A 24397-nucleotide genomic window follows, 5' to 3' on the forward strand; every position below is an offset into this window, starting at 1 on the left:
CTTGCTGGCAGAGAGCTCCAGTGGAAAAGCTTCTGTTTGAGAGCCTTTCTGGCCCGCACATCAGTTGGAACTTTACTCTCTGTATCTTGAACACCGAAGAGGCAAATGGCTTTTCAGCCCAGGTCCTCCTTGGGTGCCCTGCCTGCCGCTATGCCATTTCCCCTTCTCCTGGTGGACGCGGTGCCACCAGCGTCCTGCCAGATCCCCAGCAAAAGTATCTGAAATGCTGGCTGGAGAAGATGCAGCGTCTCTCTCTCTCTCTCTCTTTCTCTCTTTCTCAAGTTAGCACCTTTGCGATCAGCAGATGGGATGTCAAAATAGAGACACAGCACGCACTGCAACAGCTGTTGTAATCCCGTGGATGTGGACGGTATTCCTCCTTCCCCGCCCCCCCCTTTCCAGGGGAACTGTCCCTTTGGGGTGGAGCAGGTGGATTGTTCTGTGCCCAGAAGAGGTCGGGATTGAGGGGCATGAAGTGCCCAGACCATGTCGGTGCCATGGGGGATGTGTGGCATTTGCCATCTCTTCTCTTCTTGCTCTTTGGATTTCACTGCTGGCATTCTCCTCTCCTGCGTCTGGCACTCCCTGGGCTGTGGGCATGAAGAGGTTACAGCAGCCAGGAGCCTGCTGGGCTGAGTTAGCACTTCCCTCTGCATCCAGAATATCTCCCAAGTACCGTCCCTTTTGCATCACGGAAAAGGGGTGGTGGTGGGGGGGGGGGCGCTGCAGTAGGTCGGAGCTGGGGCTCTTTAACCACGTCTCCCTTTCTTCCCCACAGCTCTGCGAGGAGGGGGACGTGGGAAGGGAAAGGCATCGGGAGTGAAGGATGAGCCGGGGACACCTCACCCCAGAGCTGCAGAGTGCCCGCGCTGCGCCCGCCCGCTGCTCTCCCCGCCTGCATCCGGCCGCCCAGGGGCGCTCAGACGCTGCCGGCCGCTCTCGGGCTCCAGGAGGGCGGACCGCAGGGCCTCGGTCACGGGAGCTGAGGGCCTGGGAGGCCAGTTCTCCGGGGCGCCCCGGGCAGCCTCGCCGCCGGCCCTCCTCGCTGGAAGGAGACGCTGCAGAGCGTTGGCGGGGACCTGCTGGGGCCTGAGCTCTCCAGCCAGCCAGCCCCGGAGGGGCAGCATCGCGGCGGACTCTGCCCCTTCCAGGTGACTCCCAGGAAGGCAGAGGGGGACTGCATCCCTGTCGTCGTCCCTCCCAATCGAGAGGAAAGGTTCCTGTTGGGCAAAACTTCGATTTCCCTGTGCGTCTAACTCTGGGAGTGTGCAAGATCTGCCAAAGCATAGAGGGTTTCATTTTTCACTTGCTGGTGTTTGAGGAAAACTGCAAGGAGTGAGTGGTAGGAGGAAGAAGCTTATAAACTTCGGGAGTGGGGACCTCTTCTTGGAAGTGACAAGTAGCCTCAGACCTACGGTTCCTGGGCCAGTGACGTTGTCCTTTGCTTGGACACTCTGAAGGGTCTGGACGCTGCCACATGACCCACACCAAAGACCCCAGGAGAGCCATGGAATCCACGCTGGCGCCATCCAGTTCTGCCATGGGCCCGGTCACCTTCTCCCACGTCTTTGGTCAGCAGTGCCAGCTCATGGAAGCAGGTAGGAGGGGTGTCGTGTGGGGAGCAGGGTGCTAGCCAGGGGCCCCAGCAGCGGAGGCCCCTGTGTCTGTCTGCCCCGTCTCTCCCTGGATGTAATTTGGAATGTGAGATTCAACTAGCCAGTGATGTGATTGCCTGGCATATTCACTTTAAAGTTGCTAGGACATGCCACCAGACAGAATGTGCCACTGGGGCACGGTCAGTGAGGGCCCCCATTTGTCTTGTCGTCTCTTTTCTCTGTGGCTACCTGGAGGATGAGGGCGGGAGCGTCAGGAGGGATCTGATGACGTGGTGGCTGTGGCCCTCTTTTCAGGGCAGGCGCCAATCCCAGACTGGTCGTCTTCTGTTAGAAGACAGCCTCTCTCGGCTGCCGAGGGAGGTGTGCGAGCCGGGCCTCTCCAGCCAGTGTTGGAGGAACTTAGCTGCTCACGATCGTGTCCGTCCTGCAGCCTCTCCCAGCCCTTGGCTCTGCTGCAGGGAGACCCCATTGCTCTTTGCCCCTGACATTGTCTTCCAAAGGCTCGTGTGTTGTACAGAGGGGAAACTTGGGGCTGCAGCCTCACCCTCTGCCAGCCATCTTGCTCGGATGTGCATCGGTCACAAGGAAAACCAGGTGAGGGTGCGTGGCTTGGTGCAAATGGTCATGGGGCTGGAGCCCACACGCCACTGCTTGAAGGTGCTGACGGTTCTGCTGGAGTCCCACAAGATTCCAGGTGGCCTCATGTCGGCCCGGTTCCCTGCTCTCTGAGTGCATCCCTGTTGGGAGAAGGACCACGTGCTCTCCACAGGTTTCGTGGGTGTTCAAGCGTCAATTGCGCATTTTGGCTGTGAGTCAGGAAGGCGATGAGAAGAGCACTGTTTTGGGAGTCCGGGGGCCTGTGTCAGTGTTGATGCGAAATTTCCCAAGGTGGTTGCGTGACTTTGGCCATGGCAGACCCCACCCCTTTCCCCGGGCCATCCATCTCTAGCTGCAAAACAAGAACCGGACTCACGGCAGCCTGATCCATCCACACCTTCCATTCTGGGGGCTCTGAAGTCCCGGCATAACAAACGAGCCGGTCACGGGAGCTGAGGGCCTGGGAGGCCAGTTCTCCGGGGCGCCCGGGGCAGCCTCGCCGCGGGCCCTCCCTGGGGACAACAAACGAGCTGGTGTCTCGGGATGGAATGTGTCTGCACAGGGTGGCAGCTTTGGGGTGGGTGAGCGAGGGCTCTGGAGCTGGACCGCCAGGGGTCCCGGCTGCACCCGTTACAGGCTGCATGACCTCAGGCGGGTGACTTCTCTGCCCCTCAGTTTCTTCGTCTGTAAAATGGGGATACCTCATATACTTCATAGTGTCCTTGCAGAGTTTAAGTTGGTGCGTGGAAGGCTTGTACTCCTGGCACGGTGAGTGGCAAGTATTCATTAATGTTTCTAGAGGATGCTGGGCGCGCATCCTTCCACGGGCCAGTCGGGGCACCTTGGACTGCAGAGACTTCGGTTCGAGGGGTCCGAAGCATTGAACACCCTTCCCTCCACATGCACTTTGGCTCGTCCAGAAGGTTGAGAATCTCCCACTTCACGCATCTGTGGATTATTTGGTCCTCAGTGACTTCGGTGCCTCTGCCCCACACGAGAAGGAGACTTGGGAGCTTGCCTGGACCGAGGTTGCACGCCCCTTTCTACTCCCCTGAAGTTACTGTGAGAAGGCAGGTTGGATTTCTAAAGTGCCTCGGTGCTGTTCCCTGTGGCTTTATCCTCTAAGCTTTTGGAGGCATCCAGGCCTAAATCAGCCTGTGAAATCCTCTGTCTCCTTTAAAAACAAACAAACACACAAACAAATAAACAAAACCCCTTTATGTCAGGGAAGCACAGGGAATAATCATGGCCAGCAGTCTCGAGGGAGAATGCTCTCCCTGAAGACATGCAAAGATGAGTAAGCCTAAAATAATGCTACCCGATTTGCAAAGCAATGTGACAGTCCTTTCCTCCTATTTTTCTCATTTTAATTTGATAATGGGAATAAAAGAAACTTTAAAATGGCAAAAAAAAAAAAAAAAAAAGCTAAGTCAGAAGAACTCACTCAATTAGGAGGTGAAAAGGATTGAGAGAAAATGTGGACCCCTCTCCAGCCAGCCATTTGGGGTTCAGTTGGCATTACAGATGAGACCTTCCGTGTGTGAGAAATGACCTCATGGCTGCAGGAGCTCACCGCTGTGTCCGTCATGGCTCTTCCCCAGTAAGATGCAACCCTCAGTCAGCCGGCTTCACTGAGCACCTACTATGTGCTTTCTCTGCACGGTTCCAGAACTACAGAATCTGAGAGTAAGTCAAAAGGTGATGCTCTTGGGGCACCTGGGTGGCTCAGTCAGTTAAGCAGCTGCCTTCAGCTCAGGTCATGATCCCAGGGTCCTGGGATCGAGCCCTGCGTCAGGCTCCCTGCTCGGCGGAGAGCCTGCTTCTCCCTCTCCCTCTGCCTGCCACTCTGCGTACTTGTGCTCTCTATCTCTCTGTCAAATAAATAAATAAAAAATATCTTAAAAAAAAAAAAAGGAGATGCTCTTCCTCAAGGAGAAGATGATCTACTTGGCAAATGTAAAGCGTATTGAGGAAAAGAGAATTCTACACAATGTGACTTTTTTTTAAAAATTAATTAATTAATTAATTTATTTTTTAAAGATTTTATTTATTTATTTGAGACAGAGAGAATGAGAGAGAGAGAGCACATGAAAGGGGGGAGGGTCAGAGGGAGAAGCAGGCTCCCTGCCGAGCAGGGAGCCCGATGTGGGACTCGATCCAGGGACTCCAGGATCATGACCTGAGCCGAAGGCAGTCGCTTAACCAACTGAGCCACCCAGGCGCCCACGATGTGACTTTTTAATGATTCCGTTTTTCAACAATCCTTCCAATAAGTCTTATATAAATTACCTTAATTTTCAAAAATCCTAACCAGTTTCTACAGGCAAGGGAAACACTCAGGTTGTCTGCATGCCCCCCTTCATCCCACTAGGAAGTAGTGAAAGGCGAAGGTGAACCCCGGTCAGATGCCCAAGCCTGTGCCTTTAACCGCTAAAGTATGTGGTCCCTGGTGAAGTCGGCTTAGTCTCTTGTGTCTGTAAGTATCCTATGTCTTAGGAGAAGTTGATTGTTCAGAGATGGAGCAGTCAAAGATGCTTAGTGGGGTGGGGATGGGGGGAGGAGCATAAAAGGGCCCATTGGACTTAGGAGGGCAGCAGTAGAACCCTGGCAGCGAGGATGTAATTATGCATGGGTGGGGCCAATCAGAACTTTGACCCAGTTCATGGTAGCAGGATTGTGAAGGTCCGGTGGGGCCATGGAAAGAGTATGGCGTTCTTTCTCATTTAGTCCCAATTCAGCTTTTTTGAGCTGACTTTTTGCTGTCTGTCTGAATTGGATGAACCCCCAAATCCTAGACCAGGAGTTGGCAAACTATGGCCCTGGTGCCAAATATGGCCCACTACTTGCTTTTGTAAATAAACTTTTATTGGTACACACCCACATCCATTCATGTTCATTTTATCTGTGGCTGCTTTTGTGCTACAACAGTAGAGTTGAGTAGCTGTTACTAAGACCATGTGGCCCATAAAGCGGAAAATATTTGCTGTCTTGCCCTTTGCAGAATAAAGAGTGCTGATCCCTGCCCTAGACCCACATATGTAGCACAGAATGGGGGTAGATAGAACTTGTGTGGGACTGTGTGGAAGGGCTCAAGCCATGCTTCCTTGCTGGGACCTTTGATAGTATATGGTGCCTTGGTTTTCTTATTCCTCCTCCCCGCTTCACCATGCACAGTAGGCATTGCTTTAGGCAGGGAGCAGTTAGAGTAGGTCTGAAAGCTCTAGTAAGAATAGTTCCCACTGTGTTCCGAGATCTGTAGGACCTGTGCTGGATGAGCTCGTGTCTGCCGCCTCTTCAGGCCACCCTGCAGGCAGACGGTGCCTTTCCTGTTAAATGGGTGAGTTTAGATGTTGGCAGCCGTGGGACTTAAACCCCAGTCAGCCCGACCCCAAAACCTGTGCTCAAAAAGGGCAAAACTGCAGCTGCTGCAAAGGGTTTTGTTGTTGTTGTTGTTGTTTTTTAAATGTGTCTTGTCTTTCTCAAGGAAGTGGAGAGAGTGATGTTCTGGCTCTTCTATTGGCTTTGATGCTGTTGTTCACCCTCTTCCCCCTCCAGGGTCCTCCACCCACTTTGGGAAGGCTAGCCCTGCAAGTTCTTTCCCTTCTGTTTCTAACCTCCAACCCAAATTTCTCCCCTTTCCTCTGGACCCTGCTCTAGCCCAGAAAGGTAGGAGAGGAGTTAGCCTGGAGGCTGTCACTCTTCATTCCTCCTGCCTGACTTCCTTCAGGTGGGAGCTGAGGGCCACACTCCCAGGCCGGCCGCTGGAGACCTCACTGTATTCCACATCACTTGTTTCTGGCTGTCTCTAGCACCTGACAGAGATGCTGGGAGGAAATCTAAGGGGATGGGCAGTGCAGACTCAAGCTGCTGTCCTTTTGGTCTCCGTGTAGCTGAGTAACTCCACTTGCCCATCTCCTCCTTGGTCCCCAAAGTGTTGGATGGGGGAGACCGTCTGACTTGGTGTTTGGCTGTGTCTCTGCTACAGGCTCTTGACTGAGCCCTGGGCCTGACAGTCTGTGGGCCGTGGTTCCTGGGTGGCTTTGTCTCTGGTACCAGGCTCAGACGGGCTGAGCCTCCCCTGTGTCATTCTAGGCCCATTTCCAACTCGTCTTATCCGGGTGCCAAGCGTTTCCGCAGGGCTGTTTCCCTTGACCAGAACGACTGAGGTCATCCTGTCCAATATATCTTGCTGGCATTGCATGACATCAAACCTGGCTCCAGGGGTAGGACAGAGGAGTGGAGGGAGCAGGAAGGCGAATGGGCTTCCACACCTGGGCCCGCTGTTCTCTTGCACCCCTCCTGGTTGCCGCTCAGAAGCCCCCCACAAGTTGCTTAAGGAACAGTTCCAGCTCACTGCCATGTAGAAGCTCCAGTGTATGCAAGCCATGTCTGTCTATCTGTCTGTCTGTCTGCCTCCTAAGTCAGGCTGATGCCTGGAGCCAAGGTCTGGTCATCTTTTGACTTTATTACCTCGTTCCTTCCGAAGGCTGCCAGAGGAACCCCCTTTCCTGCCTTTTGAACAATAGAGGGATTTATCTGAATGTACAGCCTATATGTATTTGGAAGCCACTTGCCATATTTATAACCAAGAGAAGGGGAGAACTAGGAGTTATGCCATCTGCTGCGAGCCGAGCACATTGGGCGCGTTTGCACAAGTGAAATAGATGAAGATGAGCAGAGCAAGGAGCCCTGTTTCCTGTATTCCCATCTGTGGGAATGGGAACTTGGTTTTAAGGTCTCCTTTTAGATCCCCAGGAGATGGCTGGCGAGGACCTGTTCCTTGCCTGGCTGTTTCTGCAATGGGAACAGCGTGTTTTGACCTTCTAGGCCAGGAATGGTGGTCGTGCCTGCTGGCTGTTGAGCAGAACCATAGCTGACGCTTGATCAGGTGCTTATTCTGTGCTGGTCGTCATGCTGTGCTTCCATGTTACCTTATTTCCTGCTCGTCACGTCCTTGTAAGGTGGTGGACGTCATCCTCGTTTGATAGATGAGACTGAGACCCATAAAGGGAAGTGCTTCTCTTAACAAGTCAGTGGTTGGGCCAGGATTCAAACTCAAGCTGTCTGCATCCAAAATCTCTACTTATTCCTGTTCTTCTGTCTAGACTCTGTCAAATTCCTCCAGCTCCTCAGGAATTCATCTCCGGATGTTGAACACCTAGGCCGGCAAGTGAACGTTTTCTGAATGGACGTGGCCTCTGCCGTAACAACAGTTATTGGAGACAGTGTCCACCCTCCAGAAGTTTGTGGCTTAAAGGGGGCGTGACCTTCATCCTCCGTGTGCACAGTTGTTCACAGCACGTTGTGTCATGGCGTGACTTCCATTCGTTGGCGCTTTCTGTATTAGGCTCTGGGCGCCCCAAGGTCAGGAACTACCGTCGTGGCTGTCTTCGCATCCTCCAGACCTCATGTGCTGTTTATTGGCAGCATTGTTGTCCTTATCAGTAAGACCACGGCCTAAGTGTTCATCCTTTTCCAGGCTAGCTGTCCGTCTCGTGAGAGGCCGTTAGCACAGTACAGAGGTGTGAGCGGAACCTGGCAAAGCAAACTAGCTGGTATGTTTGTTCTCTTTCCCAAGACTAATTCTTCCTGGCCCTCGAGTTAGCGTGTGGAATCAGGGCAGTGGGGGGAACAATTTATCCCAGTGGTCCTTCGGGCTGATCAGATTGAGTATTCTTGACTCCAGGCTCTTGAAGGGAAAGAGGCCTACTTGTTGGTGCGAAGGACAAAGTGGCGGGCACCAGCTGCCCGTTGCCCTCTTCATCTCCTCCCGACCTAATCTCCCATCCTCAGCCCCCACGTGGGCTTTTCTCAGCATCCCGGTGACCTCCTTAGGATGCAGCTACTGTCAGTGACCCTCCCTGTGTCATACCTTGACCTCAGGAAGTTCCCGCCGGTGGTGTGTGTTTGAGGGGAAGGCAACAGGGACAAATTGGATGCTTGTCACAGTGGACTAAGTCACGTGTGCAGGAGTCCTGGCTTGTGAGCAGCCCAGGTCGTCCCATCGGTCCTTACATTAGAAGCAGCAGCTGGTCTCTTGTTGCCTTCTTTCTCCAGAGACCTGTTTGTCAGAGGCAGGGCCCATGTGGTTATTAGTATGGACTTAAGAACTCAACTGCTTGGATTCAAATCCCAGTTCTGCTGTTCACTAGTTGTGTGACCTTGGACAAGTAGCTTAACCTCTCTGTGCCACAGATTCCTCATCTGTAAAAAGGAAATAGTGGCTTACCTACTTCACAGGGTTGTGGTAGGTCTGACAATGAGCTAATATGAGTGACATGTTTGTCATAGTGCCTGCCACAGGATGCATCATATTTGCAGCCTGTTTTAGTTAGTGCAGCATCTGTCATAGAATACAACAGACTGGCACCTTAAACAGAAACATATATTTCTCAGAGTTCTGGAGGCCAGGAAGTCTGAGATCAGGGTGTCAGCAGATCTGGTGTCTGGTGAGGGCCCACTCCCTGATTTGTAGATGGCTGCCTCTCATTGTAACTCCTACAGTGGGGAGCAGAGAGAGAAGCAGACTCTCCCGTCTCTTCTTCCAAGGGCACTCATCCCACAGTGAGGGCTCCACCCTTATGGCCTCAGCACCTCCCAAAGGCCCTGCCTCCAAATACCATCACAGTGGGGACTAGGATTCCAACATGCGAATTTTGGGAGGACATTCAATTCATAACTGTCATTATTACTGTTCCTTATTAGCACATCATCCCTATCCTGCCTAGTGAGACAGAGTTTAGTAACACCAGGAATTGAAACATTCCTTGTGGTTTTGTCTTTCTGACCAGTAAAAAGTTGCTCCTTTTTTCCCTTGGCTAATCACTGTGGTTAAATAAAAATTCCTCAAATTCAACATTTGTCATCCCCAAGGCCAGGAATCGCCAGATCTATGAAAATTGCCATCCACGAATCACAAAAGGATGTTTAAAGAAGGTCCTCATTGGACCTGGCTTACCTAGGACAGGCCTAGTTCATGTCAGTCTTCTGGTATAATTACTACAGCACCTGCCTTCATTCACAAGCATGTCCCCCCTTACACGATAAATTAGATGGTCAGCCTTAATAAGGGGCAGCTGAATAAATAAAATTCAAATGTTACTTAAAACATGGAGCATCTGACCTTGGAGGAAGTAGTTGAAGGTTAAGAGACAGCGGAAGGAGCGAATATTTGGTTTGGAATGGGGGTCAGACAGATCAGGTGAACTGGGCGCCAGTTCTCGGCATGGCTGGGGGGGGTTTGCTGATGTTGCCAGATCTTATTCTCTAGGAGAACCCTAGAGTCCTGGTCTTCCTATAAAATCTCCCAGTTTTTGAATGGGTGTCACCAAATGCAAGATTTTGAATTCTGGAGGGCCAGACTGGGACAGCTGTGTCCAGCCTGTTGGCCACCCATTTACAATGTCTGGTTTAAGCCCTCAGCTCTTCTTAACAGGTCTCTCGTTTCAGTCTGTGGGTTGCTTCCAGCCTCAGTGGTATTCCCACTTTCTGGTCTCCCATTCCCTTGCCTTGCCTTGCCTTGAATAAAATAAAAGCGTTTAGGTTGAGCCCTGAACCCCAACTCTTGTCCACATCCCCTTATACAACAAATGTGGTTTTGCTGGACCAAGTATTGTACCGGGCCCTGGGGCTTCAGAGCGCTTGTTTGTGAGCTTGAGTGGTTGGTGTTTTCTCCCTCATCTTAGTCATGGAGAAGACTTGGCAGCAGATGGGAAGTGGGAACAAACAGAACGAATGTAATCCTGAGGTGCCAAGGCATTCCATTTTTTGACTCAAGGCTACGGCCGTTCCAGAGTGGGCAGGTGGGTGCCTCCATGAAATGGGAGGTCTAAGCGAGACCCTTAGTGCACCGTCCCCAAGAAGCCCTGGGTGGTCAGGAACAGAGCTGGCTCTCTGTTGATGGCAGCGCTGAAGGGCAACGGGGAAAGCTTCGATTTCTTGAGGTAGTGGGTACCGCTGAATAAGAAGGAAAATGGCCTATTTGCGGGAGGACAGGTGAGAGACCTCACTTCACCCTCGGTTCTCTCTTCAGAAAGTGCTGGGACTAAGTGACTGGTGGGCTTCCTGCTGGAAGCTGGCCTAGGTCGTACGAAGAGCCCACCAAGAAGTGAGACCTGCAGGTACTTTTTCTTGCCCAAGGTGTAGTTGGCCTTTAGACTCTTGTTCTTGGACACATTTACTCAATCAACTTCATGGGGGCTGTTCTCCCGAGGCCGTAGGTGGATGAACCAGCTTCTGAAAAACTCATTAGCTGATTCTCCTTATCATTTCCAAACCCTCTGCCAGATGACCATTTAAAACCAAGGGCAAAGCTCTCATCCAGACAAGTCTCCTCCCATCTCTTCCCAGATGAAATGGGACGGTTGTAGGTTTAGAAAATCTGAAGGAAAAGCACAGTCCTCCATGACAGTCCCCCTGTGAAGTGGCTGGTGCGTGAGAGAAGCTCTGCCCACAGTGGGCATCACGAGACAAGAAAGAGGTGGGAGGGTTTCCGCACGGGTCACCAGGAAACCCCAGAGCATGGAGGGCTCCTTGAGGACTGAACACTGACAATGCAATGTTTGGAGTAGGGGATGAGAAGAGTCCTGCTGTAGAGGGATGTGGAAATGTGAGGTACTAGGATTCCCACGTCATCATCCCCCACCTTAGGTCCCCCCCAAGGTCTAAGTGGTGGTTCCCCACCAAGGTCTAAGTGGTGGTGACCCTTAGACCTTGATAAGTAAACCTTTTCTGGTCTATTATAGTCTCACACAATGTCTTTCTTTTGGACATCAGCTCCTTTGACCAATTCTGATCTCATCTGTCCTCCTAAGGCATAAGCTAGATGAAGCAGATGTAGTCTGGGCTTTTTCTGGAAAGGTAAATGTGCTTCCGTTGGTCCTTGATGTCAGCCATCCTCCCTGGTGCCTGTGTTTGCCTTTGTTTTAACCAACAGGGTCTAATGTCACTGTTGCTAGGAGGGAGCTCCAGCCCCAGAGAGCGAACATCAGGCTAGCTGGCTTCCATCAAAGGAAGAAGACACAGCAGGAGGGCAGCCAGGTGCTCAGGCCTGGCTCCACTTGCATCTTAGGACTTCTCGAAACTCAAAATCTCCTCTGTGATCTTCTCGAAGTCATTAGCAGTTACCTATAGTGAGGACCAGTCAGGACGCTTGAAGAGAAGCCTGGTTTGGGAACAAGGGAAAGGCCGAAGCGAGGAGGTGGTTTCCATCCCTCTTTGTCCAGGGATCTGGAGGGGTGATGTCGCTCAGGGAGAGAGCCAGTTCTTGGGAGGGATTTACAGGGCTCGCAAACTGGTCTGAGAGACAAGTGCTCCCGGCTACTTGAAAAGGCCAGAGTCTTGGCCTTGATTCCTAGGTGAGAAGTAAATCAAAGAAGGAATTTACGTGGTGGGTCCCTCTGCGTCTCCGGGGAGACTGCAGTAGCAGCCAGGAGCACCAGGGTGACAGGATGGTAGGAAGTGCTCAGAAGGAACAGGTGGGCTGCCTCTTGGGGCTGCGTGAGACCCAGAAAGCTATGGAAAAACAGCGAGGTCTACGTGGGGACAAGGCAGGGTCTACTGCCTGATCAGCACTCCGACTGAAGCAATTGTCCAAAGGGCTAGGTGGAGGGACTAGTCTTTGGTTTGGCCAGAAGAGCAGAGGATGGGGAGGTGGGAGGCTGAGCTGGAATGTGCCCGAGATGTTGGAAGCCAGCATGCACCTTCATCAGCATGGAGGAAGTCCACAGTGCTGGGACAGGTGAAAAAGGAAATACAAAGAGAACCCTTGCACTTCCTGTGGCGACACCCCGTGGCCAATGACTACTGAAGGCAGAAATCCAGGGTATGAAGAGTTGGATTCTGGAGACCAGGCCCGTGACAGCTGAGATGTTCATAAATGGTTGGGACCAGTCTGCAGTGGAGACTGGGACCAGCCACAGAAAGGACTCCGTAGAAGGGTCTCCATAATTTTTAGTTTCTTTTGGCCAGTATTTGGCCAGAATGAGATCTGCAGGATAGAGATTTCTAGGTCGGCTTATTTTTCTCTCAGCATTTGGGTAGGCTATTCCTGTCTTCCATTGTTGCTGTCAGCTTCTGTTTCTCTTGAAGTCATTTCTCTGGAGGCGATCTGCCTTTTCTGTGGATTTGCTTTTAAAATCTTTATCTTGGAAGCTTTGTCGTTTCACTGTAGTGTGTCTGGGAGTGGCTCTAATGTCATGAGTCCTGTTTGGGCTTTGAGCTTTTCAGGTCTGAGGACTGGTATTGCAGTTCTGGAAAATGTTAAGCCAGTTGATTTCTCTGAATACTGACTCTCCCACTCTTCCTATTGCCTCCTTAAAAATCCCCCTGTGACCTGCCTTGGACTTCTCAGTCTGAATCGTGTTTCATCTTCTCCATCTTTGTCTATCTGCTGCATACTGGACACTGACTTTAAAAACTACCTTCTGGTTTATTAATTTTCTTTCTGGCTGTGTCTGATCTTCAGCTTAATTCGGGTGATCAGGTTTTTCATTTAATATCTTTAAACATTTTTAAACCTCTAGAAGTTCTATTTGAGTCAGTTTTGAGTCTTCCAGGTATTCTTTTCCTTTTTAAAGTAGTCTGCTGTCTCTCCTGCTCTCGATCTTTATCTTCAATTTAAGCTGCTTAATCATTGAGAATCACATTTATCTGAGAAAGGAGTTTTATAATCCATTTCTGGCATTTCTGGATCCAGTTCTGTTTTTCTGTTGACTCATGTCCAGGATACCTACTACCCCAAGTGCTTTGTAAGTTTGAATTTTGAGCTCATGTTTGGGGTTTTATCTGTGTGATGCCATTACCATGGGCAATGTGAATTTCTGAGCTGGGGATTTCCTCAAGCTCCAGGCAGGATATATTTGAACCCAGACCCATTTGAGGGCAGGCTTGGGGTATGAGCTACTAAGGAAGATCGGCTTCTTGCCCCACTCAATCCAGGACTCAGACCCTATTACCTTTCCTTGTGTGCATGACCCTTATCCTACTCCCCTCTTTTCCTGATAGCAAAGCCCTCTCAGGCAGCTGGAGTGTGGTGTGAGTGTGTGTATGTGTGTGTGTGTGTGTGGGCACACGTGAATGTGTGTGTGCATGCCTTTGTGCGTGTGCATGTGTGTGCGCACATGTGTGCATGAGTGAAGTGCAGTTCTAACTCCTCTCTCCAGCATAACCTAAGACCTTGTTACCTGCCCCATATGCCAGTAAAACTCCAGCACCCATTTTATAAGACCAACAAATGCCTCTGAGCAGCCTGGGTGTTAGTGTGTGCTATCACTCTGGTTTTCAATTTTGTATTTCTTCGTTAGTTTTTTTTTTTGTGGGCATATTAGTTTCTCTTGGCTGCTGTAATAAAGTACCATAAACTTGGTTGAAAACAGCACGCATTTGTTTTCTCACTGTTCTGGAGGCCAGAAGTCTGAAATCAATGTCACTGGGCTGAAATTGAGGTGTCGCAGGGCTGCGCTCCCTACAGACTCCAGGGGAGAATCTGTTCCTTGCCCCTTCTAGCTCCCATAGCTATTGGCATTCCTTCCCTGAGGCCGCATCCCTCCATTAACTGCCCCGTGGTTACATTGCTCCTTCTCTTCTCTGTATGACCCTCCTCTGTCCCTCTCTTATAAGGACACTTGTGATTGCGTTTAGAGACCGCTTGGTGGATAATCAAGAATAATCTCTTATCTCAAGGTCCTTAACATCATCATGTCTGTAGAGACCTTTTTTCCAAAAAATGTAACATTTACAAATTCTAGAGATCTTTCGCAGGAGCTATGCCTCTCACAGATTTCCCTAACTCTGAGAGCTCAGCTTTGTATTTAAAAGGATGCCCATTATATTTCCAAATGTTGTGTGGCATTTTTTTTTCCCCAGTCTACCATATTCCCAGGAGGAGAAATACACCAAAGAATCTCAAGGCTGGAGGGACGAACCAAATTCCTGCTGTCCTCACCCAGTTTCAAATCATTTTCTGGGAAGCAGGAGGCCAAATTAGTGTCCCAGTGAGAAGTTTCTGAAAGGGGTTGGGAGTAACATCTCCAACTGTAACATTTTTTGACTTAGATGGTGATTCTCGTGCCCAAGCTGGGGGAGATTTAGGATTGTGTAGTTCATAGAGAAGAAGAGAATAAGCTCATCCTCAACTAGATTCTTGAAGAGAATCCCTGGGATCTGAAGAAAGTGATACCCATACAGAAATGTATAGTATGGATTAGCGGTAGGAGAAGTAACAGAAGAGCAGGTAGAGAGCCTTTGTTCTGGGCTGGCCTGCAGAAATTGAATCATTTGGATTAAAGACAGCCCCGGCCACATTTTAGCAGCTGGTCGATTTTTCTGCTTGAAACAGAATTCCAAGACTTTGTTTTATGTGAAGACAGTTTATTTTTAGGTCCATCGGGGAGCCTGTAATGTGGGTAGTTCAGAAGGCTGGCCTGCCAGTGAATCACAGGCCTGATCCGCATGCTGTCTCATGGCCTAGAAAGACCCTCTTGCCTGCTCTAGCATGAAGGACCAGCCACTTGCCTTTGAGGGCAGAGAGAAAGGTCATGAGAAAGTTGGAGGGTGTCAAAGGAGTATATGCTTTCTTGCACAAAGCCTATTGCCGTAGGCCCCAGTTTAGCTCTCTGGCCTGATGACACTGTGGCTAAGAAAGATCTAGCTGAAATCGCTCATTCCCCTGAGTACTGAGCGTTCATTAAAAATCCAGTTTGTCAGGTGGTACCACCCTGGTTGTCCCTGATTTAAACAAAAGTTCCTTTGTGGCCACTGGCACTTGGGATTAGAACCTCGGGGCCGTGTTGAGGCCAGAAGGCAGCCCGCAGAGCCTTCGCTGCCTTCCTTGGTTGATCACTGATAAATGAGCCCAGCACGGCACAAGAACCCTTTGTGATGATCTCGTCCCTTGGTCTACTAAAGAATTGTGGGGCCTGCACTTCACTTTCAAGGGTCATAAACCTCTCAAGTGATAAAACGGGCTTCAAGCTGGGATGCTGAGTTGCAGAATTTGTGTGTGCAGAAATCCGTGGTTATGGGACTGACGCTCGCCCCAGACAGCATAACGACAGAGCAGCTAAGGACTTGCCTGAGCTGGAGGAGAACGTAAAATAAACACGTGCTTTTTAAGACCAGAAAGAGAAAGGATGAGGCCACTGCTTGGGCTGCCTTCTTTTGCAAAGTGAGTTTGTGCCTCTCCTGGTTGTTAGGACCTGTAGACAGAGGAAACCTACGGATTCAGCACAGCGGGGCAGGGTAGAGGGTGGGGGGTGGGCACTGTCTTGTCCTCTGGGATCTCTCTACAGAAGAAGAGATGGGCCCTTGGGTGGAGTGTGGTGGAAACGTTTCGAAGGCACACACAGGGTGACTGAGAATCCGCGTACCCCAGCATGGTTGACACACCACTGAACTGCACTGGTTCTTCTTCAGTGACAAATTATTGTGTCTGTCAGAGAGATGACAGTCTGGACAACATTCGAGTGATTTCAGTTAAGGACTCTTTATTCGGGTCTCTCTCCCTCCTAGGATGCTTGGGAATTAAAACAGCCATAAACCCACGAGAGGCTGTGTGCTTCCTTCAGGGGCAGGAGGATAAGGATGCGAGGTATAGAGCTCCCTCTCTTCCCAGGTGGTGAGGGGGCGAGCGGAGGCTAGCCTTGGAGGATGGGAGGTTGTAAAGAAGGGAGAACCTGCCTGGATCCGCCCTATCTCAGTCAGGGTTCTCTTTGTCCCTTGCTTTATTGCCCACCTGTTCCTACACCCACATTTTCTTCAGAGAAGAACAAATCGATATTCAGTACTTGGGCTTATTCAGGATAAAATGTCTTTCTTGGCTTCTTATGATTAAAGCCTGGTTTGAAAATGTAGTGGGATTAATGAAGCATTTATGAGGGGAGGGGAATACTTCTGCCAGCCTTCCTGAAATATTCAGCCTGAGCTAAAACCTGTGAGAATAGGGGGGTGGAAATGGTGGGGATGGAAATGTTGAAGGGAGGCCCCTGTTTTCTGGATTGGCTTTGTGGAATTCATCTCAAATGTTGAGGTGCCTGGAGCCCTCATTTAAACCCAGATAGGGGTCATCAGCCCCACCCCTGTGAGGTTGGAGGTAGATGTGGACATTTGGAGTGCCTACTTTTTTTAAATTTTTAAATTTTTTTTAAAGATTTTATTTATTTGACAGAGAGAGAGAGAGAGTGAGAGCAGGGGGAGTGGGAGAGGGAGAAGCAGGTTTCCAGCCAAGCAGGGAGCCTGATGCGGGGCTCAATCCCAGGACCCTTGGATCATGACCTGAGCCGAAGGCAGATGCTTAACAACTGAGCCATCAAGGTGCCTCTGGAGTGGCCACTTTAAATGCATGGTAGCTTCCAGCAGGTGTTTGGGGCTCTTCCATAATGAGAAGAGGTCTGTAGGGGAAGAGATGATAATCCATCACGGCCAAAGTTTTGGAGTGCTGCTTTCGGACACCAAAGAGAACGTCACTTCTCTCAAGGGCTATAGTAATTCTACCATTTTGGAAATCTCATTTTAAAATCCATCCCATGACATCCACCACTTGGAGGCCCAGGCAGAAACATTTTGAGTAAAGAGCTGTGTCCTCAAATCAAAAATTGTATAAGGCACTGATGTTGCTTTGCTAAAGGGGAAGAAGTGGCCAGTGAAGAAGGTTGTCTGCAGGAGGTCAGTGTTGGGTTTAGACCCTCAGAAGTCCCTTCTAGGTGATTCCGCAAGAAGACAGAAGTTAAAGGCAAGGGTTTGGTGTCAGATTTGAGTTTAAGCTGTGTTCTGCTATTTATTGATTGTGTGACTTGGATGGGTTATTTTTCTCCCCATTGTTATTGTTTTAAGTCTCCCTGAACCACAAGCTTTTCTGTAATATGGTGATAGCATTATAGCATTTCTGTAAGGTTGGAACCATGAGGATTGTATACACATGCATGGAAGGGCTTGAGGACCTGAGACTGGCTGTCACCAAGCAAGGGCAGCATCTGAGCAGAGTTCCTGGAGTTCTGGGCTTCTCCCCATGCAGCCCTCACACCCAACACACAGATACAGTCCTATTCTTGGGGGGTGCCTAGAACTTCAGTTCACTCAGGTCAGAAGAGAATTCTACTCTTTCTTCCCTGTCCCAAGGAGCCTGTTGCAGTTCCTCATTGAAACTCTGGTTTAGGGGCACCTGGGTGGCTCAGTTGGTTAAGTGCTTGCCTTTGGCTTAGTTCATGATCCCAGTGTCCTGGGATCGAGCACCACGTAGGGCTCCCTGCTCATCGGGGAGTCTGCTTCTCCCTCCCCTGCTCTTCTCTCTCTCTCTCATTCTTTCTCTCTCTGTCCCTCTCAAGTGAATAAAATCTTAAAAAAAAAAGAAACTCTGGTTTATTGGGACCATTTGGGCAGCTGCGGAGTTAGCATTTTATCCAGTTTGTATGTGAGCACACACTTCAGATAAAAGGCGCAAGAAGCTGTTTGCCACTTGACAGGACAAACAGGTACCAGTTAATACCCTCCCCCTGGTGTTAACATCCTCCTCAACTTCTAGGGCCAGGGCTGAGCTTCTCCTCAGGGGCTGGAGAGGCCGGGCTGAGCCCAGAGGAGGAGGCTAGTGTTAACACCCCCAGGACAGCCTCTTATCTAAAGGGGAAATGAAGACTTGCAATGAAAAAAAAAAAAAGTCGCGTGATAAAATTGTTGAAGGGTTGACTGAGTTTCCACATCTGTCACAATGAAGTCCTGTCCAACGGAAATTCTGTCATTCCACCCGAGATTTACCTACTGGCTGGGCATCCCAGAGAAACCAAGGGAGAATGTGGGCGGGGCCCAGGAGTTGTGTCCAAAGAGACCCCTGGGAAGAATTGGCCTCAGATGGCATTGGAACTCTCCCTTACCTTCCTGCTGATGATGGAGGGGGCTGGGGTTAAGGGTACTGGAACCTCTGTCAATGTTAACGCGAGACCTGTCAGAAGGGGTTGTAGGACGTACAGAAGAGGCAGAACGCCTGCTCCTTGCCTGCCGTGTAGACAAACGTTGGAAACAGTGGGAGGATCTAAGCAAGTGAGCAGGGAGATGCTGTCAGTCATAAAACAGAAAGAGTATTCTGGGTGGGAGGGGGCGGGTCTTACAGACTCGTTGGTTTGGCTGGTGTTCTGCTGATTTCCAGGGAGGTGAGAGCCACTGTTATTCACAGCTCTGCTCCCAGCTCTCCTCTTGGCTAGGGCTTCCTGAACATCATCAATTTCAGCCTACTTTGGCCAAGCAAGAAATCTTGGAGGTGATGATCCTTTTCAGAGTGGTTTCCTAACTTCCATGTTACATAGTCACTGGGGAAGGTTGTTTAAAATGTGGACTCACAGCTCTGCCCAAAAGGTTCCGATTAAGGGGTCTCATTGCTGGCCCCTGCTTCAAGTGGTTTGAGAATCATTATTTTAGTGCCGTGGTTATCAAAGTCAGTCCCAGATCTGCATCACTGGGGACCTTGTTAGAAATGCACATTCTTGGGTCCCACCTCAGGTCTGCTGAATCTGAAACTCTGGGGGAGGATGTACACTAAAGCTTGAGAACCAACACTCTAGGGTTTGTAACAACCAAGGGTATATTGACTGAATTTCAAGACCCTCTTGTTTGCCATTTGCTCCTGGGGAGGGGACACCAATCTGGTGAGATTAAAAAATTACGAGGACACTAAAAATAACAAGGAAACTATTCATGCTTAGAAGTGTCACTGCTGCCCTCCTGTAATCACAGGGATGCCCCTCTGGACAATGAGCCTTGCAAGCTACCCTGCCCTCCTGAGTGTCAATTTCCTCAACTAGAACCTGGGGATAATATGATATTACCATCTTCCTCAAAAGTGTTAAAACTTGTATGAATTCCCCAGAACAGAGCCTGGTATAGAGCAAGGGAATACAACTGCTGATATTTGCTGAAGATCCCATGGTAGGCAGAATTCCAAGATGACCCCCAAGATTCCCACCTCCTGACAGGTGGCACTCTCTTGATTAGGTCTTGTCACTCCTGGGATCACGTAATGTTATATAACGCTGTCCTAGTGGACTTGGGAGGGATTCTCCTGCTGACCTTGAAAAACCAAACAGGCGTGTTACAGGAGACATGTGAGGACCAGAGGGCAGCCCAGAGAGCGGAGAGTGAACCCTGGATGGCAGGTAGCAAGAAAGTGGGGACCTCAGTCATACAGCCACAAGGAGATAAATCCTGCCAACCGCCTGAATGCACTTGGAAGCAGATTCTTCCTCAGAACCTTTGGATGAGAACACAGCCAGGCTAATGTCCTGGGATCGAGCCCCACATTGGGCTCCCTGCTCCGTGGGAAGCCTGCTTCTCCCTCTCCCACTCCCCCTGCTTGTGTTCCCTCTCTTGCTGTGTCTCTCTCTGTCAAATAAATAAATAAAATCTTTTAAAAAAATTTCTTGTAAATTCAGAAGGAAAAAAAATGCACTCTAGGCCAACAAAAATGTTTCATGTGTTTATTATCTATTAAAATATTAATATATTTGTCTTCAATACCAATAGTCATAAACTATAATTTTTAATATTTTTATCAAAGAAGGGACCCAGAAAGGCAAAAAGTGCCTAAGCCCCGTGAGAGTCATTTGTGGCCTCTGGTGGAGTGCAGGTGTCTCTAGATTCCCTTCTGCTTCCCCATCCAGCCCTCGGTGCGGATGCTATGCACACCGAGCTTGCCTTCCACCCTTCTTGTCTCATTTCTACCCCAGTTGGAGCACCTCTGATCTGATGGCTGTTAGAGATGAAGGGAGGAGAGGACCCAGGGAGTGAGGTCAATTGCCTTGATGTGCCCTTTTTAATACTGGAAGAGAAAGGCCAGAGTCTGGGCTCAGCCCCACCTTGTTCGTTTTCCCTTTTCTCTGAATACCTTCTACATGGGGTCTCTGCCACACGTCAGTGCTTCTTCATCGGTTTGATGAGGATTTTTGTTGTCGTTGTTGTTGCTAACAATACAAACTAATTCAGGATGGAAAAAGAAATGCAGAAGAAATTTTGGAGAATCAGAAGAGAGGTGAAGAACCAGGCTTTGAGAAAGACTGGCAGCAGGGCAGCATTCAGGGAAGGGGACCTTGGGAACAAGACCCAAACAGGGTCTCTGAGGCTTTACCAGTAGGGCGATCAACCCCTGCTGCTTTTGATGCTTGCATCCTGCAGATCAGATGTAGGTTTCTGGAAGTGAGGTTCTTGGCTGACCTCCAGTCATGAGCTCACCTCTTCTGATGGGAGAGTAGGACCCCTGAGTAGAGAGGCCCCCCAGAGCTTCACAGGATGGACAAGGAGTATCTCCCCAGGGTGATGTTTGCCTGAAGGAAGAAGGGATGCCAGGCAGCAGGTTTCAGCTTTGATTATGTTCTGGTATTTTCTGAATGTCTCATGAGTCTTCGACTTTGATCCTTATGGGGACTCTAAGTGTTGGGAGAGAGGGGCTGTATCTTACCCTGATTCTTATGCCCCACACTGCTTAGTGCAGATAGTGGGTGTTCAAAGACTGCTCTAATTAACACTCACTTTTTCCACCCATTCAGCACTTCTGTATGCCAGGTGCTACATAGAGGAGCCAACAGAACATAGGGTTTGTGTCTTGTTGTTCACAAAAGAGTAGAGGGGACTGACATTAATCAAACTACACAAATATATGTGAAATTACAACCATGGAGTGTGCAAGAGTCCTGAGGTTGGAGGGAACACGGCATGCTGGGGGAGCAGCAAGGGGTCAGCGTGCTGAGGTGTAGGGAGAGAAGAGAGAGAGGTGGGGTTAGCACACTTATGGATTTGCACAGCATGGGAGGAGATTGGGAAGAACGGGTAGCCATAGAAGGATTTTGAGCAGGGGAAAACCAGTTTTGGTTTTTATTTGATTCAATGAAAAGAATTCTCTGAATGCCAAGATTAGCCAGGCTTCCAGTTCCCTTGAAGAGTGAGTGAGTGAGCGTGTGTGTGTGTGTGTGTGTTTGTGTCCACGTGCACATGTGAAAGACACATACAATTCACTTAAAGTAGCTGCTAATTGCTTCTGACTTTCTTCCACCACTTCACCTACCTATCCTATAATAGCTCATCTGTCTCCTTGCTTCCATGCTTGCATACTTTGTCTGTTCTCAGCAGAGGGATTTAAAACCTTCCATAGGCTTCCATCACTTCTAGAATGTTCTCCCTGTCTCTCCTCCCATCATTGCGCACCTAGCTCCTTCTTTCACTTGGATGTCAGTGCAAGCCTTGCCTGACCACTCAGCTAACCTGGACTCCTCTCCATCAAGTCACTCTCTAGCCTCTCTGCATATCTCCATTTCCCTCTTTCTGACATCACCTTGTTGATGTTGTTTCTCTTTCCTGCCACCAGAAAGTGAGCCAGTGAGGAACAGCTTTTTCCAGTCTTGTTGACTGCTGTATCCCCAGTACCTGGAATAGTGTGTGGCACAGAGATTGCACTCTGTACATATCAAATAGCTAACAGTCATCTTCCAGCATCTCTGTGCTCTTTCCAGGAGGCCCAAATGCAGTGGAACTTCTAAGTGGTTTCCAGTGTCCAGCTGCCACAAGAAGAGATGCCCAAGGATAACATCACAAGCATATCCACTGAACAGATATTTATGGGGTGCTTACTATGTTCCAGACACTCTTGCAGCTGCTTGGAATATACAAATGAAAACTAATACGCTGTGACCCCTCTCCTGGAGCCTGTATTTTAGCAGGGGAATTAGATATCAGAAATACACAAAATAAGTAAATTAGGTAGTAGACTAGAAGGCAATATGGTCTGTGGACAAAAGGAAAAGTAGAAAATGTAAGTGGACTGGGACTGCAGGGGAGGAGGATGGAGGTAGAGGACAGGTTGCTTTGCTAAATAATGTGTCAAAGGAGGCCTGGTTAGGAAGGTGACATCTGAGCAGAGGCATGCAACAGACTGAGGAGTGTGCTGGGTGGCTTGCTGGGAAGAGCTTTGCGGGCAGAAGCAACAGCTAGTGCCAAGGCCCAAAGGTGAGAGGCTCCCAGTGTGTTGGAGGGGCAGCAGGGGGGTCATGGGAGATGAGCATGAAGACAAGGACTCCTAGATCATCGGGTGGGACTTGGGCTTTTGAGCAGAAGAATGACCTGTTCTTGAGTTCCACTGTTTAAAGGGTCACCTCGGGGGCGCCTGGCTGGCTCAGTCAGTTGAGCGTCCGACTCTTGACTTTGGTTCAGGTCATGATCTCAGGGTCATGAGATCGAACCCCGAGTTGGGCTCCATGCTCAGCACGGGGAGTCTGCTTGAGACCCTCTCTCTCCCTCTCCCTCTGTCCCTCCCCCCATTAAAAAAATCTAAAAAACAGAAGAATCCCCCTGGTATGCGCACACACACACATGTATAACATATGCATGATGTCAGCCAGGGTGCTGGCAGAGGGAGTGGTGAGGAATGGCTGGATTCTGGGTGCATTTGAAAGATAGAGTCAATAGAATTTCCTGATAGATTACGTGCAGGTGATGAGAGGAGTCAGGTGTTACTCCAGGGTTTTTGATTGGAACCCTTGGAGGGTGAAGTTCCCATCAACACAGATGGTGAAAGCAGATCTGGGGCAGGAGGTTGGGTTTGAACATGTTGGGGTTGAGATGTCTCTCATGTGGAGGCGGTGGGAATGTAGTTGGGATATAAGCCAGGACTGGACTGGAGATGAAAATTGGGAAGCTGTAGGCATATAGATGGTATTTAAAACCTCATTTTAAATGCTTTCATAAAGATAAATTTACTCAATGGACTCCTTTCCTCTGACATTTTTCTTCAAGAGCTTTTTGGTATTCAAATGTTCTTTTGTTTGTAGAGAAAAATTGAGATTGCTTAGCAAAATAAACAATTAGCAACCTTTGCCTACTCAGGGGACAATAAAATTGAAGTAAAAATCGAAGTAAAACATGTACAAAAATGTGCATGAATCTGAAGTGTAGTGCGGCTCTTTGAATTACCACAGAATGAACTCACCTGTGTAACCACAGCTCGGCTCAGGAGGCACGACATTACTTATACCTGGAGACTCTCCTGGTGCCTTCTTTCAGTCCCTCCTCCCCGCCTTCTCCCAAAGGTGACCTCCATCCTGACTTCATACATGATAGTGTAGTTTTGTCTATTTTTGAACTTCCTATGAATGGAATTATATGCTTTATTTTCTCTCTGGCTTCTTTTTCCCAACCTGTCATGGGATTCATCCATGTTGTCAGTGTAGCCATACTTGGTTCTTTTTCATTGCTGTGTAGTATTCTGGTGTGTGACCATATCACACACATTTAATATGTCCAGTCTGTGGTTGCTGGTATTTGGGTTATTTCCAGTTCTTGACCATTTTGAATGATGCCTCTGTGCATTCTCATATAAGTCTTCTGGTGCATAGTGCACACGCATCTCCAGGAGTGGAAGAGCTGCCCGTGTGCTGTTTTAGATACTGATGACCTTCCACGGTGGTCATCAGTGTCCGTTTACACTCTCACTGAAAGTATATGAGGGTTCCAGTTGCTCTGTATCATTTTGTTAGCACTTGAGATTGTCTGTTTTTTTCATTTTAACCGTTCTGGTGGGTATGGAGTAGTAGATCATTGCTATTTCCATTTGCATTTCCCTGATGACTAAAGAGAGTGAACACCTTTTTTTTTTTTTTTTTTTGGCCATTTGTATAACTTCTTTTGTGGAGTGTTTGTGCAAGGCTTTTGCCCATTTCCTTACTGGGTTGTCTTTTTCTTTTTGAATTGCAGGAGTTTGTTTATAATATGGATACAAGTCTTAGGGTCACAGGTATGTTCTCCCACTCTATGGCTTGCCTTTCACACTCTTTTTTTTTTTAAAGATTTTATTTATTTATTTGAGAGAGAGAGAATGAGAGAGAGCACATGAGACGGGGGAGGGTCAGAGGGAGAAGCAGACTCCCTGCTGAGCAGGGAGCCCGATGCAGGACTCGATCCAGGGACTCCAGGATTATGACCTGAGCTGAAGGCAGTCGCTTAACCAACTGAGCCACCCAGGCGCCCGCCTTTCACACTCTTATTGGAGTCTTGATGAACAGACATTTCTAATTTTAATATAATCCACAATATTAATCTATTCCTTGATGGATAGTGATTTTTGTGTCCTGTTTAAGAAATCTTTGCCTTGGGGCGCCTGGGTGGCTCAGTCGTTAAGCGTCTGCCTTCAGCTCAGGTCATGATCCCAGGGTCCTGGG

General features: G+C 49.2%; 1 protein-coding gene across 1 annotated transcript in view; it reads left to right on the forward strand.

Annotated features, from left to right (window-relative positions):
* The first annotated feature begins 684 nt into the window (after positions 1-684).
* KAZN (kazrin, periplakin interacting protein) overlaps positions 685-24397 on the forward strand; it is a 996076-nt gene continuing 972363 nt past the window's right edge. Inside the window, exon 1 of the mRNA XM_081816825.1 lies at positions 685-1598. Within this exon, the coding sequence (XP_081672951.1) occupies positions 1478-1598 (121 nt within the window). The 5' untranslated portion in view covers positions 685-1477. The remainder of the gene's footprint in view (positions 1599-24397) is intronic.

This window comes from Leptonychotes weddellii, chromosome 4 (genome assembly GCF_054177405.1).
Source record: "Leptonychotes weddellii isolate Sample4059 chromosome 4, ASM5417740v2, whole genome shotgun sequence".
Lineage (NCBI taxonomy): Eukaryota > Metazoa > Chordata > Mammalia > Carnivora > Phocidae > Leptonychotes > Leptonychotes weddellii.